Genomic DNA, 17270 nt, shown 5'->3' with positions numbered 1-17270 from the left:
GTATTGAACACACGAACTGAAATTTATTTAATCCTTAGTGGTGAAGCCTTTGTTTGTAATGACGGCTTCAAGACGTTTCCTGTGTGAAGAAATTAATCTGCCGCAGTATTCAGGTGTGATTTTGGCCCATTCTTCTAAATATATTGTCTTTAAATCTTATTCAATTGGATTGAGTCAGGTCAGGTGAGTGACTGGGCCATTCTAACGCCTTGATTTTTTTCTCTGAAACCAATTGAGAGTTTCCTTTGATGTATGCTTTGGATCGTTGTCCTGCTGGAAGTCCACCCACATCTCATCTTCATCATCCTGGTGGATGGCAGCAGATTCTTCTCAAGAATCTCCCGGTAAAGGACTCCATTCATCTTCCCTTCAATTATATGAAGTCTGCCAGTTCCATGCAATGAAAAACAGCCCCACACCATGATGCTTCCAACTCCAAACTTCACTAAAGTATAGTGTTTTAAGGGTGATGTGCAAAAATGGTGTGTAGTATGACAGCCAAAAAGTTCAATTTTGTTCTCGTTTGACCAGACTACACTCTCCCAGTATTTCATAGGCTTGTCCAAATGAGTTGTAGCAAACTTTAAACAAGCTTCGACATGCCTTTTCTTTAGTAATGGAGTCTTGCGGGTGAGCATGTGCAGTGGAGTGCATTGCCTATTGTTTTCTCTGTGACTATGGTACCTGCTGTCTCCAAGTGTTTCTGGAGCTCTTTCCGAGTGGTCCTTGGGTCTTGGGCTACTCTTCTGACTATTATTCTGACTTGCTGGTCAAAAATCTTGCGAGGAGCTCCTGTGCGTGGCGGGTTGATGACGGACTGATGTTGCTTCCACTTGCGGATAATAATGGCCCCAATGGTGCTTACTGGAAGATTAATTCGTTTTGAAATACGTCTATATCCGATTCCATCAATATGTTTTGCAACAATAAGGTTGTGACGGTTTCTTGTGTGACACCTTCATAATAAAAAGCCTTTTTATAGACCATCAATTTACTAACCCAGCTAATATTAATTTGCACAGACAGGAGGTATAATTACTTTCTAACTACTTACGGATTTCTGCTGGTTCCTTGCCGAGAACTGCTTTTTCTTAGTATGTACAATACTTTTTTTTCTATGTCATTCCACTTTATTACACATAACTTTATTTATGGACTTTAATGTTGTGAATTCTTTATATTTGCGGATTTCTTGAGTTAACCCTCTTACCCCTTAGTTCCCACAGTATTATGTCCCACAACCCTATATTCTCCATAGAAACAGCACGCCAACCCTGAGTTCCCAGGCCAAAATTGGCCCCAAAATCAACACTTTAATTTTAACATTTTTAGGCCTTGAAACAACTTATAATAATGTATTTGTGTAATATTACTTTGAAAATGAAGCAGTTCAGTGTTTTTCCTCCACTAAGAGCACAATTCTTAACTAGAGAAATGACAAAAAATGCTAGCTAAAATCCTTATACTCATTTAGAAGTACCATACGAGCATCAGCGTGGTCAATGCCTTTGAATAAGTTCAAGTAAGTAAGTAAGTAAGTAAGTAAGTAAGTAAGTAAATAAATAAATAAATGCATTTTGGCGCCAAAAGTCAAGTTTCTGGTGATAATCAGACCAGCAGGTAGTGTTTCCACGAATGCACAGAAATGGTCCCGTTGTGACTCCAGACCCCTGCAGTGTCAGTCGCACTGGTTGATGCTGAAGATGAAGACGGATCAGGGTCTGAATCAGGAGAGTTTGCGTCTCTATCAGTTTCGGTTTCAACATCGCCTGAACTTTCACTGCTGTCACTATCTAGAATCCTTGCTCTCGCCTGTGTAACTGTGTATGGTTTCTCTCTTTTTTCCACGGTTTTGGATGTACCTGTGTTCACTGTAGGTGCAAGTTTAGCTGGAACATGATTAGCTTTTCGCTTTGGCATTTTTAGTTCACTTCTACTATTACACCAATATTCACGCTTGGATCTTCATCGTAATGCTGGCGTAATAACGTAACTACGTCGTGACGTCATGAACCTTCCGGGTTAAAAATAATAATTAAATAAGTAAGGAATCATGGCAGAGTGATGCCGGTACACCGGCCTTACGGGGATAACGTTTACACTGTAAAGGCGCTATATCGGCCTTACGGGTATCAAAGATCAAAGACGGGCAAGCCGGTTTTTCGGCCATATGGGGTAAGAGGGTTAATGCTGATGTCTGGTGAAAATTTCATGTGAATAACCGCATTGGAAATATATTTACTGAAAAAAAATATTGACGCGTACAATACTTATTTCCCCCACCGTATACCGTAATTTCCAGACTATAAGCCGCTACTTTTGTCACACGCTTTGAACACTGCGGCTTAAACAATGACGCGGCTAATTTATGGATTTTTACGGGCTAACGAGCTTCATGCTGCCAAAACATTTAGCCTCGTCACATCGGACCAATGAAATTACCGAACAGGTCACAGTGGACCAATGAAACTGTTCGAATTAAATCAAACGCATTCAGTCATTTTGCGCTTCATGCACACACCCTCATCATGGAAAACACACGAAGAAATGCATATGATGCAGCTTTCAAGTTAAAGGCAATCGATCTGGCTGTCGAAGAAGGAAATAGCATGCGAAGAGCAACTTTTGCACAGGTTTGCCAGTGGATCCTAACAGCGTGGAGCAGTGTCAAAAAATGTACTATCACCAACGGGTTTCGAAAGGCTGGACTGCTGCGTGATGAAGAGGACAGCACAAGCTCAAGGGCGAATTTGCCTCGAGACGTAAGTGACATTGAGAGCGACAACGAAAGAGCGACTGAGGAAGTGTGTGACGAAGTGCCGGTAATTCTGAGGCTGTTCAATTCCGACACTGAAGAAGACGACTTTAGTGGTTTTAGTGCGCAGGAGGAAGATGAAGATAGCGATCAGTGACTTTTCCTGGTAGGCAATTGTATTTTTATTTTTTTTTAACCAGCTGTGTTACAGGCACTGTTCGGAAAAAAAACATTTACGGTACGTATTTAATTAAAAGTTAAAAATAAATCTTTGTGTAACATCTTTCTGTGTAAATATCTCATGTTACAACGTGGACACCTGAGGCTTACAGACAAGTGCGGCCTATATATGTACAAAAAAAAATTTCTTTTTAAAGTTAGTCGGTGCGGCTTATATTCAGGTGCGCTCAATAGTTCGAAAATTACGGTACTTAGATTTTGATACAGAATATTTAGCTTGTGGATCTTCATAAGCAAGTGTGACAAATTACTGTGTTTTCCTTTCATGCAATACAGCCAAGTTTAACCAAGCCAACTAATAAGCCATGTGGAGAATTCGGTTTGTGATCTCATTTAAATGCCCATCGTCCGTTTTAGATAATCATTGAACTCTCATTAGCCCACATGCTACCAGTATTAAGACTTACAGGATGAAAGAAGTTGGCCTGAGCGCCAAGAGACAGCAGCCGCAGACATGTCTCCAGACTTCCTGTCCGCACACTCGAATGTAGTTGCTGTAAGCAGGAAAGACAGAGAGAGAGAGAGATTCTGTCAATCTTCTCATTAAAGCTACTCAACAGAAGCAGCTTGCATTATTTGCAAGCAGGACCTCATTAAGAGCATTACGGAGCCTCCTGCAGTGACTGTCTGTTAATTCCCTCACTTGGGAGTAGAGAGCAGAAGGGAGATAGGCTTTGCCTCCGATCAGGCTACGGTGACCTTTCAGCATTTCCTCACCTTGCTGAGATCCTTGCTGGTGACCCCATCATCATCACGACACGGCAGTTTGTGGACAAAGGCTAGCATCTGATACTTGGCGCGAATGAACTCTGACTTGGTAGGGCTATAGGAAGAAGACAATAATATAACTGACATCATCTACAAACAATACATCAATAAAGCAGGCAATATCTGATTAATAAATGCAAAAAAACAAACAAAAAAAATAAGTCTACATTTACATTTTTCTTCTATCTTTCTATCTAACATCTATTAGACAGGAGCTATTATTTCACAATGTACTTCTAAGAAAATGAATACAAGACCCCATATCTATCTCTGTCCATTTTATCATCCATCTAAGCCATCGTTCATTATGGTTTAGATGGATGATTATAATCAATCATTTATTAAGCCTGCACTTAAACAAGTAACATTATCCTGACTGAGGGAAGTATAAGGAGGATGACATTTGTTTTTCTTGTCAGTGAGGTTGTATTTTAAAGCAATACTTGCTAAAATTGTATTGAATGCATTGATACGGATATTGTTATTCTATTTGAAAAACCTATCAAATCAAGCCTTTACATATGAAATTATTTCAACCTGAGTAATAGAGCTTGTATGAGATTTAAATGACAAGATGACGTTCGATATAAGGCTTTTTTGATGAGTGTATTATTGTCAGTCTGAAACAACATTAACTTGCCTGGGGAAATGACAAGTTGAATAAGGTCTAATAATGACTCCATACTATGAGTAACAAAAAGAGCTACCTTATAACCATTTAACTGAAACCTTTTGAAATGTGCACTGCTTTTTAATCTTTGTATACAAAACACATTAGGGATGTTAAAATCTGCTGGTCTTGACTTACTGGACTTTATCTTGTGGGTTAGGTTTCCTGCGACCACTCTGAACCTGCGCAGGATCCAGGAGTGAATGCTCCCAAATGGAGTTAGCACCATTACTGGCCAGCGTCTGCACCATCTGAAATATTCACATGGAAATGATATATCCTGACTGCATTAACATGTCTTGCTCAGAGTGCTGCAGGTGGTTCGGTGTCTATGCGTACCTGTAGTAAGGAAGGTGGCCAGCCGCTGTGGCGCAAATGCTTTACGATGGAGATGTGGCGTCCGAGGCTCCGGTGCACAGAGCAGCACTCATCACAGATCAGCACCCCTCTGTTTATACTGCTCCAACCTGGATCTGGCAAGGCAGAGAAATGCAATGAGAAAGCACATTCCATCACTCAATTTCAGCTGCAATACTTTTAATGGGCGAAGAAAACGCACAAAAAGAATTAAAAAGATACTGTTACTACAGAACAAAGTAAATCGCTCCAGAAGATAGGCCTGTCAAAATAATTACGTTATCGACGTATCCTACAGTATATGGACATGACCTCAATCATTTTTGCTGACCTTGATATTGCCCGTTGTTTTTATGTGCACATTTCTTCACATAAGAATGAAAGTCACCAACATTTTAGCCTTTCGCGCTGCTTCCGTCCTCTCGTCTGCTCTAGGGCTTTTCAAATTAAAATTCGAACTTCGGATGTTTGTTGAATTTAAGATGTGCAGCAAGCACTTGCACTGATTTTAATTGTAACATACTGTTGAAATAAAGGACGCAAGATAGTAACAACGCATTAACTTTTATGAAGAAAAAAATGTAGAAAGAAATGTTCTAGTGTTTCAAATAATCCAGTCATGGTCAATAATGTAGGGGATTGACCTGGTTAAAATGAGCTGAAGCTGGACAGTGAATGAGTACCGGTAAACTGAAGAGCTTTACTTGCAGGTTAATTAACTCACACAAATTAATCCTGAAAATTCTTTCTTTGCTTTCATTCTTTCATTGCTCTTTGAAAGAGTGTACTTGCATTATTATGCTATAATATCATTATATCGGTGGCATAAAATTGTCTTAAAATGTCAACAATATTGTTTATCGCTATTATTTCAGGGACAGTATATATCATCCAACAAAAGCAGTTATCATGACAGGCCTAATGTTTGCACTGACATAGAGTTAAGTTATAACTACAAATTACACTTACATAGCACAGGTACAGCTTATATGGTAAAAACATGTTAACAAGTAAAACTACATTTCTCTCATTCAGCAGATTCAAATGCAAAACTAGTTATCATCTCAGTAGGGTTGCACGGTATACCGCTATTACAGTAGTACAGTATCACGATACTAAAGCTTCAAAATACCACCGATGCCAATGATTTTTTTTTTTTTTTTTATAAACGGTAGTATAGACAATACGGTAGTACTGTAAGTAATGTTGTACGTGCAGTAGTTAATACTATTTTCGCTAAAACGACACATCTCACTGCTTTTGCAGAACACATAAAGTTTAGTGACACTTCATTTAACCTAAATTCTTTACCTTAATCTTTAAAGATTTCCTGTTTGCTAGCAAACAAGCTAACGTTATGCTAACCGCTGTGTGTAAATAATAAAATTAGCCGTGTTTGATAGTACATTCACAATTTTATGATTTTTTTTTTGGAGTTAGTTTCCAAATTCAGTCATTTATTCTTAACTTTGTGTTCATTCTTAGTTCTCTGAGGACTATTTACACTTGCATAATTTCATTGCTCTAGGGAAAAATAGATGAAATATGTGGCACATTGAATTAGTTGCTTGCCAACTGTATGATTGTTCTTGAATTTTTCCAACAGCCAGCTATTCATTCTCATTAACGAAAATTTGGTTTGTCTTTTTTTATTATTATTTATATCTGTGTATTTCTGTAAATTTGGTTCATTTTGTAGATTTGACTTATGAACTAACACAATATTGTGTGATATGATACTTCAGGTGGTATAGTATTGCAAGATATGTTTACGGTATTGTGACAACCTTATTACATGCTAATAGTTAAGTGTCTGTGGTTAGTTTTAAGCTCGATACTCATATGTAGTTTAAGATAAACATTACACCCTGACTCTCACACAACTTAGGTTCATTTTGGTGCAGCTGGCTGCAGATCACTGAGGAAGTAAATAGGTCAAACGCCAACAGCAATGGCAATTTTAATTTTCTTTCATTTTTTCTTCCGTAGTATGGTTTTGGTGTCATGTATTGCAATTAGAGCTGAAACAACTAATTGATAAAATCGATAATAATCATTTATGAAAATCATTGTCAATGAACCTCATTATCGATTAGTTGGTTAACTAATCGATAACGTCGGGGTACGTTTAGTCTTTACGTTACTTCTGTTCTAAAAACAAGTATCAGAAAGTAAATACTAAAGTTGTGTCCCAAATGACGTACTATACACATACACTATGCACTATACCGTCTAGTGGATGAATTTTAGAAAGGTAGTGGCTTTATACTAACCAGAAGTATAAACCGTTTCCCAGTCGATGGCACATGACGTCAAACGCATGTAATGCAACACCATTAGCTTTAGCAGGTACCCAGAGTCAACGACAATATATATATAGAAAATGTATAAGGGCTGCAACATCTAATCAATAAAATTGATAATAATAATTAAAACAATCGACACTGAATGTCATTATGGATCAGTCGGGTCTGTGGCGTCACTGTGAAAAACCCCGTCAGTGACGTCACTTCACAATGATGGAAAACGCATTTCTATGTATAAAACCCATCTGGAAAACAGCGGTGATCACCGAGTGAGCTGCGGGAAAATGCACGGTCCAGGTTGTCCGAACCGTGAGAATGTTTTATATTAAGCGCTTCAAAGAAACTCGTAAGAGTATTAACATGGCTTGTCGTGTCAGACGCTGCCACAGACGCGTGTGCTGTTTAATGTGTTCCACACGTTTTCTGCAGTGCAGAAATCACATTTTTACCTTTATATACTTATCTGCAAATGTTAGAAATTCACACCAGTATTTCAATTTTACATAAAGGCTCGTCCTGACAGCGAGAGTGTCTCCATTAAACTTCACTGAATGAGCTCAAGTCCGCGCATGCACGTCAATCAAACAGCGCACCATAACTCTGAGTAAAATATTCATTTTGATCAAATATGTAGTTTGATGCTATATTTAGCAATATTAAGTAATGGTGTTTTTATGAGAGCAGTAACTGTAATGGGATTATAACTAATTGTAATAGTACATAAATGTAAGAAGTGTCATACATTTACAGAATAAAGGAACATGGTGCTGTGTTTAAATGAGTGAATGTGTTACTGCAGAACATTCATCCTCTTACCAGTTAACACTTAGTTTGTGCTTTTGTTTTTCTTTTTTAGCATTTTAATATAGTGATTTAACTTCTGCTTTAACGCTTGACAACAATCAGTTTTTTGGGGTTTTTTTCAAAATATAATGTAAATATTTTTAAAATCCTTTGCACGGTGAACAGCATAGCCCACATAGATACATTTAATACCTTTTTCATAGCCTTCAATTTGCACAACTTTTGAAGGACAACATTGAGCAGAGCGTGAAATAACATATGAACGTGAACAGAACATGAAATAACAATAATATATTTTTTTTTAAATACAAAAAATAAAAATTGGCCTTTTAATCCAACTAATCGATTAATTTAAATAATCTACAGATTAATTGATTATCAAAATAATCATTAGTTGCAGCCCTATATATATATATATCACACACACACACAGTATCTCACAAAAGTGAGTACACCCCTCATATTTTTGTAAATATTTCATTATATCTTTTCATGTGACAACACTGAAGAAATGACACTTCGGTACAATGTAAAGTAGCGAGTGTACAGCTTGTGAAACAGTGTAAATTTGCTGTCCCCTCAAAATAACTCAACACACAGCCATTAATGTCTAAACCGCTGGCAACAAAAGTGAGTACACCCCTAAGTGAAAATGTCCAAATTGGGCCCAAAGTGTCAATATTTTGGGTGGCCACCATTATTTTCCTGCACTGCCTTAACCCTCTTGGGCAAGGAGTTCACCAGAGCTTCACAGGTTCCACTGGAGTCCTCTTCCACTCCTCCATGACAACATCACGGAGCTGGTGGATGATAGAGAGCTTGTACTCCACCACCTTCCATTTCAGGATGCCCCACAGATGCTCAATAGGGTTTAGTCCATCACCTTCACCCTCAGCTTCTTTAGCAAGACACTGGTCATCTTGGAGGTGTGTTTGGGGTCGTTATCATGCTGGAATACTGCCCTGCGGCCCAGTCTCGGAAGGGAGGGGATCATGCTCTGCTGCAGTATGTCACAGTACATGTTGGCATTCATGGTTCCCTCAATGAACTGTAGCTCCCCAGTGCCAGCAGCACTCATGCAGCCCCAGACCATGACACTCCCACCAACATGCTTGACTGTAGGCAAGACACCCTTGTCCTTCTACTCCTCACCTGGTTGCCACCACACACGCTTGACACCATCTGAACCAAACAAGTTTATCTTGGTCTCAACAGACCACAGGACATGGTTCCAGTAATCCATGTCCTTAGTCTGCTTGTCTTCAGCAAACTGTTTGCGGGCTTTCTTGTGCATCATCTTTAGCAGAGACTTCCTTCTGGGACGACAGCCATTCAGACCAATTTGATGCAGTGTGCGGTGTATGGTCTGAGCACTGACAGGCTGACCCCCCCACCCCTTCAACCTCTGCAATAATGCTGGCAGCACTCATGCGTCTATTTCCCAAAGACAACCTCTGGATATGACGCTGAGCACGTTCACTCAACTTCTTTGGTCAACCATGGCCAGTCCTGTTCTGAGTGGAACCTGTCCTGTTAAACCGCTGTATGGTCTTGGCCACTGTGCTGCAGCTCAGTGTCATGGTCTTGACAATCTTCTTATAGCCTAGGCCATCTTTATGTAGAGCAACAATTCTTTTTTCAGATCCTCAGAGTGTTCTTTGCCATGAGGTGCCATGTTGAACTTCCAGTGACCAGTATGAGGGAGTGTGAGAGCAATGACACCAAATTTAACACACCTGCTCCCCATTCACACCTGAGACCTTGTAACACTAACGAGTCACATGACACCAGGGAGGGAAAATGGCTAATTGGGCCCAATTTGGACATTTTCACTTAGGGGTGTACTCACTTTTGTTGTTAGCGGTTTAGACATTAATGACTGTGTGTTGAGTTATTTTGAGGAGACAGCAAATTTACACTGTTACACAAGCTGTACACTCACTACTTTACATTGTAGCAAAGTGTCATTTCTTCAGTGTTGTCACTTGAAAAGTTATAATCAAATATTTACAAAAATGTGAGGGGTGTACTCGCTTTTGTGAGATACTGTATACATATTAGTGCCCTCCACTAATATTGACATCCTTGGCAAATATGAGAAAAGAAGGCTGTGAACAATTGACTTCATTGTTTAACCTTTTGAGCTTTTGTAAAAAAATAATAATAATAAAAAAAATTCACAAAAATACTCTGCTCTCATGGATATCAAACAACAGCAACACAGGTATATCCAAAAACGTTCAAGGCTTTTAGAGGCATGTATTTAGCTATTTACAGAAACACATCTGTAACTCAAGCTGAAAATCATAAATTAACACATAAAAAAAACACAAAGGCATGTAAGGCAATAAAATGTGAACGAATGTAATGCAAGTAATATAAACAGAAGCAATTGAATATTTGGGACAGGCATTTTTTCTTCATAATGGCTGACACAATGTTTCAGGATGGTTCTGAAGAAAGCATTAGTCTGGAGCCTTGTCACGGTATGCAACACTGTGCCACACACATACACGCACACACACACAGACAAACACACACACCACTGTTCTCCTCCATCTTCACCAGACTTTAGCTGCAGTTTCACAATCACCCACACAATACTGTAACAAAGCCTTTCATGGACATGTGCCCACAATTATTCCTCTCTGATTATTCTCATAAAACAAAGTGACAGGATGCTCCACAGCCATCCGTCCATATCAGCACCACAGCACAACATCCATCCGCTCCAGCTGATGCACTCAACCCCACTTCACAACACACTATTATCTACATTCCTCCAGCGTGTCACACGCGACAATTACACACTGCTCAGCTGCACCAGGGAGAGCTGCAGCATTGCAGGCAGCAGAGTCGATCAAGAGCCTACCCACCACCATCACGCTTACAACCAACGTAGGCGAAGCAGGACAATGCATACACTGCTGACGACTGAAGGCAGGTAACTGCACCACGCTGCCGGGTGACTGCAGGTAGTAACACAAAGGCTATAAATCAGCAGACATTATAGTGCAAGGGAGAGCTGAGGGGAGAGATGGAAGGAGCGAAAGGCACACAGAAACACAAACAACACTCCTGAAAAGAGAGCAGCTGTGTGTAGAGCAGCTGCCAAAGTGGCCCCCCTTCCCCATGAGGCAGATGGAAGACACAGAATCAAAGCCAATGCCGCAAGACCCCTAGTTATGATTATAACTTGAACAAACTAACTGCAAATATGTAAGAAATAAAACACAATCATGGCGTTATATGAAAATAATCCACAGTGGAGCGGCATGATGCATTATCCAAGGTTGATTCTTTTCCAAAAACAGCACGCTTTTATTCTTCTAATACCACAATTATCCTCTTACGCAATATTTAATTTATTAATGAACAACATGCTGTCATTTTTAACCATTTGTAATTACAGCTAATATTGAGGAACCTTCAAGAGACAAGTTAATTCCTGTTATCACTCATGTTACAGCAGCTACAAAGTCATTCCCTCACCAGGCTCTGTTCTTTTCTGTTTCCTGAAGCTAATAAGATGAAAATCACAGCTTGTCATGTTAAACAAAAACCAGAAAGATAAAAGTCCTGTGTCTTGTACAGTCCCCCTTGGCAGACAACTTACATAATGCTGACCGTAAGGCTGTGTCCGAACATCCCTACTACCCTACTACAGAGTAAGTGGAAAGCAGTACGCCAACAGGAGCAGTATGCCTGAATTCTCGGTATTCATAAAACAGTAGGCGAGAAATACCCGGATGACCTACTGCTTCCACCGAGATTCTGCAGTATGGAACTAACGGACACCGCGCTATCCCATAAGGCAACGGGACTTTTGTGGAAAAGCTGGATAAAAAAATGACTGAAGGCATGTCAGCATGTCAGCTCTTTTTAAGAGTAAGTGTTACAGGTATTACACCGTACATGTTTAACAACACCTGAGCCAACTGTTAACTTTTAAACAAGAAAAAAAAAAACAGTTGCCACAGTTCTTTACATTTTTGTCATGGGCAGTGGTGGCTCACTGGTTAAGACGTTGGGCTACTGATTGGGAGGTCAAACCCCAGCACTGCCAAGCTGCCGATACCTGTGTAAGGCCCTAACCCTCAACTGCTCAGTTGAATAAATTAGATACATGCAAGTCGCTCTGGATAAGGGTGTCTGCCAAATACCATAAATGTAAATGGAGGTCTCATGACAATACCATAGCGGATGTAGTATGTCTGGATTTCATTCATACTGGATTGAATTCAGTACATACTGCATCAACAGCCGATCAGCAGGTACTGAATCGAATGCAGTACGTACTGTCACAGTACACGATTTCGGAAGCAGCCCAAGCATCCTTACATTATGTTCTAGGCCTCCGTGCTTAGACAGTTATATGTTTTCCTTTGTCAAATAGCAACACTGTTTTTAATCTGTTTATCAGCCCAAGATTTTGTAGATTACGCCCTCTGTGAATTAGCTGTTACTTAAATAAATTCTTATTTAATGTCTAAAACAAGTAGACAAAGTAACCGAATTGATGGGGGAAAGTATATCATCATCAATCAGCATGAGTCAGTGTGATATAGCTGATGTTATTTTGGATACTTTGGGAAAAGTGTGTAGCATACTTTATCATATGATGTTGTTATTCTTATATCATCGTCAAATCATGCAGCCTTGAGTAATAAATGCGTAATATTAATTTACCCGAAATAACCTGAAGGAATAACAATGAACTTTTATTAGACTGTATTTCTTTTGTCTCCATCTTGTTGGATTTAATTGGTGCAACAAAATTTACTTAATTGTGGACTTACAGGTTTAAGCCATGTCTCGTTTGCTGCCTTTTGTGGTGTTAAAACTCTTAAAGGTATATAAAAGAATGAGGACTCTGTAATTGTTAAGTAAAGGAGGACACGGTAATTTGCAGGCTTCGATATAAACCCGATATTTTAGTCACAATTAACCAGCTACACGTTACATGACACACAACTTATGTTTAGGTCAGCTGAGCAAGTTACAGTCATTTGTAACAGCAAAAGTTAAGCAGCTAAATATTATCCTGTAACAAAATAATGTAAATTAAATGAATAAATAAAACACACCTAAAACTGAGGCTGAGCAAATGACAAATCAGGACTAGCTAGCCAAGTTTGACAGCTAACTATTCTCAAACCAGCGTTAGCTACTTATCTAGCTAGCCAGCGTTAGTTAGTTAGATAACTGACTATTTACACAACACTCTGTATTATTAATCATCACTCTGACTCTCCCGAATCATACAATAACATCCCACAATTTGTGGAAATACCCTTTAAGAAATTTGAACTAAACAAACTCGACATAAAGAGAAAGCTACGCAACAGCGACTGCTAGCTAGCGTTAGCCTCATTGGGTTTTAACTGGGTATTCGGATTAGAAATCTTAACAGAAACCCGTATTATTATTATTATTTAAACTTAGTTTCTGTAAGGTCAAATCTACTCAAAGAGAGGATTTCGAACCTATTTATGTGAATTGACTATCAGGGACACAACTGAACCACTAGCTAGCAAACTAACGTTCCGCAGCTAGCTTCACTGCTAACAACAAGCACTAGCTCCATAAAATCTAGACATACACTAGCCAAATCAGAGTCAGTCGGTTCATAGCGTGTTAGCGAATCTAGCTAACAAACTGTTAGCTGTGTTAAAAAATAATAATACTAATTTAAAAAAAAACAAGGACGCTCGACATCATAAAAAGACAAACTCATATGGTGACTGACTCTAGGCTATATTTTGCTGTTTCTTTTCCCGTTTGCAGTAAGAAGGGACGCGGGCCTGCTCTGCTCATCCTGCCGAGAGCTAGTGTCAGCTACACGGCGTTCAATCTCAACCAACCGTGATTTGAACCGTAAATTAACGTACCTGGCGCACTGCAGTCTGCACACACCTCACTTCTTTGGACTTTCCTGGACATGTTAGGAAAACGCCACCTTTTACGATGTAACGCGAATCACGGTCCAATGTCGACGATGGTTCGTCGTTCCAGTTAGCAGCGACTGCAGCTTCGATGCCGCCCCGAATGTCCGGAAGCCGGCGGAGATCTTCCCGATGCTCCAGCTCCTCTCCCTGCTCCCTCTAGACCAGTCTCACTGCCCTCTGTAAAGGAGTTCAGACCACCTAAACACTCCCTTAGCTTTTGAACGAAGACTCAATATAGATTTCAATATCTCTTTTGTCTACTGCTTTGGTATTATTATTATTATTATTATCACCCAAGCCCCATATCTCAAGCAGAGCTCGCGAGCAAAAAACCACACCAAGGCGTTTTATTTACATGCAGCAGCCTGCGCGCGCTTGTAGGCTGTGGCAGGCTGCATACTGTCTCCTACTGACGTTCTGCTCAGCCCGCGGGTCACACACACACACACATACACACACACACACACATACACACACATACACACACACACACACACATACACACACACACACACACACACTCACTCACTCACTCACACACTCTCTCTCTCTCTCTCTCTCTCACACACACACAGCTACTGTATGAATTTGTCCTCGATAGATGGCTGTTTATGAAGCTGCTGTTCTTTTTGTGAATAGCCTAAAAAAAAAAAATTCCAAATGTCGCTCAAAACCATTTTTCTACTCTGGATATTTTACTTGACGTGGCAAGTCTGCACAACACCATTAGACAATAGAGGGGGGAAAAAAGCACAGAAGCATGCCTGCAATTTTATCCTCGTCAAGTAATCCAGATGTTATGAATATGCAAATTTGAAACGCCCACAACCCTTCAGGCATCCACCCACTTCGCTTGGGAAAGCAGTATAACGACTTTTTTTTTCTTCTTCTGGGTTTTATTATTATTATTGCATGACTAGCATATGAGCATGTACACACTGCAAAACTATACAGTATATTTAATGAAGCAATGACCAATCAAGGATTAACAGCTCAGAGCCCGCTCTGCCGCCAAAACGCTTTATTCTAGCCAGTGTGGGGAACACTGGATTGGGAGACAGGTCCACACTCTGGATGGGTCCCCAGTCCATCACATGGCACCATAGAACTTAAGTGTAGCCAAGTCATGTTGTGGGATGTTTTTGGAAGGTGGGAGGAAACCAAAGAACCTGGAGGAATCCCACAGCCACATGCAGAAAAATTCTGCACATACAGTAATCTAAACTCAGGATCAAACCAGAAACTCTGGAAGTGTGAGGTGGCATCACTACCCACTGCACCACCATAAATCTATAAAAATAAAACAATGCATTTAATCCAGTTAACTTTTAACCACTCGTACAAATGCACAGTTTGGCTGTTATGTGTTCGGTACTAAGTCAGTGATTTTCCACAGGGCCACTTTCACATGTTCACATGAAACAGAGACTTTTTTAGTGTAAATGATTTTCAGGCTCTATCTATTAACTCAGTTTGTGACTTCACAAAATAGGCCCAGTGGCTTTAAACTATGATGGTCACTTACTATTAGAAGACAACAACATGAAATTTTTAACCAAAGATCATGTATGCTAAAGGTTACTTCGCTACCAAGAAAAATCATGTCTACTTTTATATAAAGTGCTGATAATCCATCCATCCATCCATCCATCCATCCATCTTCTATACCGCTTACTCCTTTTCAGGGTCACGGGGAACCTGGAGCCTATCCCAGGGAGCATCGGGCACAAGGCGGGGTACACCCTGGACAGGGTGCCAATCCATCACAGGGTACACAATCACACATACTCACACACCCATTCATACTCTATGGACACTTTAGACATGCCAATTAACCTACCATGCATGTCTTTGGACTGGGGGAAGAAACCGGAGTACCCGGAGGAAACCCCCGCAGCACGGGGAGAACATGCAAAGTGCACACACACAGAGCCTGGCGGTGTGAGGCAAACGCGCTAACCACTAAGCCACCGTGCGCCCAGTGCTGATAATATGACAATACAAACCAAGACTTAAGATAATTCCCCCTTGTGTCTATGTAATACAAAAGCGAACTAGTTTACCAGCAATTAAGCAGCTTACTAGTTTGTGCTAACATGTCAGATAGTGCACAAGGTCAGTAAATGTAAGTCTTAACATTCTGATATATAAAGAATTTCCTGATGACTACTCATCAGTCAGTTTGAGCTCATAGGGTTGCCTTATTGTCAGTGTGGCAAATGGTAAATGGTCTGCACTTATATAGCACTTTTTTAACCTTAGCAGTCCTACAGAGCACTTTACACTGGTTCTCATTCATCCATTCACACACGCTCACACACCAATGGTAGCAGAGCTGCCCCTTGCCATTTAGTAATAGTGTGGTAAGCAATATGTAATAACTAGTAATTTGCTAATTTTGTGAGGGTAAAGGTACTGAGATTAGACTTGTGGGTTGCACAGTCTTCTTGCAGAATTGGACCACTGCAGGCTGATTTTTTTTTGTCAGTTGATGCTGAAGGTTGGGTGTTTTGGATGCATTTGATTATTTATATTAATCTTCTGCAATTAAAATAAATAAGATATATTTTGAATGCAATCAGTAAATAGAAGTACTGTGTTTTTGATTACAGCTTCTAAAATTATCAGGTGTATCAGTACAAATAAGGCAATGTAACTACAGTAGATATGTACCAAGAAGTATATGTTGTTAATGTGTGAATGTATTTATGCTGTGCATTAGTGTATTGATCTACTCACATCATGGCTGGTTATTTACATTTAGGATTGTGTTGAAAGACCTATTTAGTTTACACTTTATATAGACTTTGTATTGTAGGCAAATGTTACTTGCTTAAATAATAAAATACAGTTGGATCCTCTGCTGAAAACTCCAAACTGTTAGAGCATCTTCGCAGCTGGTAAATTATTTAACTAAATTCTTACTTGACTAAATTAATCAATAAATGTTTGAGATTTTCTAATTGTATTACTGTTGTGTTATTTTCTTCCCAATAATGTGTCTATGATGTAGCATTAATAATTCAAGGAAACTTTTTCATTTGCACAGCACCAGTCTGCCATCCATCCATCCATTCATCCATTTATCCATCTATACATTTTCTGTACCGCTTATCAAACATAGGGTCGCAGGGAGCCTATCCCAGGGAACTTGGGGCAGAAATCACGGTTCAAGCTGGATGGGGTGCCAACCCATCGCAGGGCACAATCACACGCATACTTGCATACTTACACACCCATTCATACGCTATGGATCATTTAGAGATGCCTACAAAAAAGCATGTCTTTAGAGTGGGGGAGGAAACCAAAGCACCCGGCGGAAACCCCCGCAGGGCGGAAGTGAGAATTAAACCCCCAACGCTGGAGGTGCGAGGAAAACGTGTTAACCACTAAGACGCTGTGCCGTCCAATGCAGTAACCAT

The 17270-nt window shown here is 39.9% G+C and overlaps 1 protein-coding gene across 5 annotated transcripts in view; it reads right to left on the bottom strand.

The window, feature by feature from the left end:
* The window catches only part of git1 (G protein-coupled receptor kinase interacting ArfGAP 1), a 31184-nt gene extending 16902 nt beyond the window's left edge, over positions 1-14282 (bottom strand). For 2 of the 5 annotated variants that reach the window (XM_017490988.3, XM_017490989.3), the window contains exons 1-5: positions 13792-14280; positions 4773-4906; positions 4572-4684; positions 3713-3818; positions 3403-3489 (exon numbers count right to left, since the gene is read on the bottom strand). In XM_017490988.3, coding sequence (XP_017346477.1) covers positions 3403-3489; positions 3713-3818; positions 4572-4684; positions 4773-4906; positions 13792-13843 — 492 coding nt within the window. In that variant the 5' untranslated portion in view covers positions 13844-14280. Of the gene's footprint in view, positions 1-3402; positions 3490-3712; positions 3819-4571; positions 4685-4772; positions 4907-13649; positions 13674-13791 lie in introns of those variants that run through there. The other 3 variants (XM_047161204.2, XM_017490990.3, XM_047161203.2) reach the window with 3 other exon arrangements.
* Between the last annotated feature and the right edge of the window lie 2988 nt (positions 14283-17270).

Source organism: Ictalurus punctatus, chromosome 17 (genome assembly GCF_001660625.3).
Source record: "Ictalurus punctatus breed USDA103 chromosome 17, Coco_2.0, whole genome shotgun sequence".
NCBI lineage: Eukaryota > Metazoa > Chordata > Actinopteri > Siluriformes > Ictaluridae > Ictalurus > Ictalurus punctatus.
Note: the sequence above shows the minus strand (reverse complement) of the source record. Positions and strands in the feature narration are given on the sequence as shown.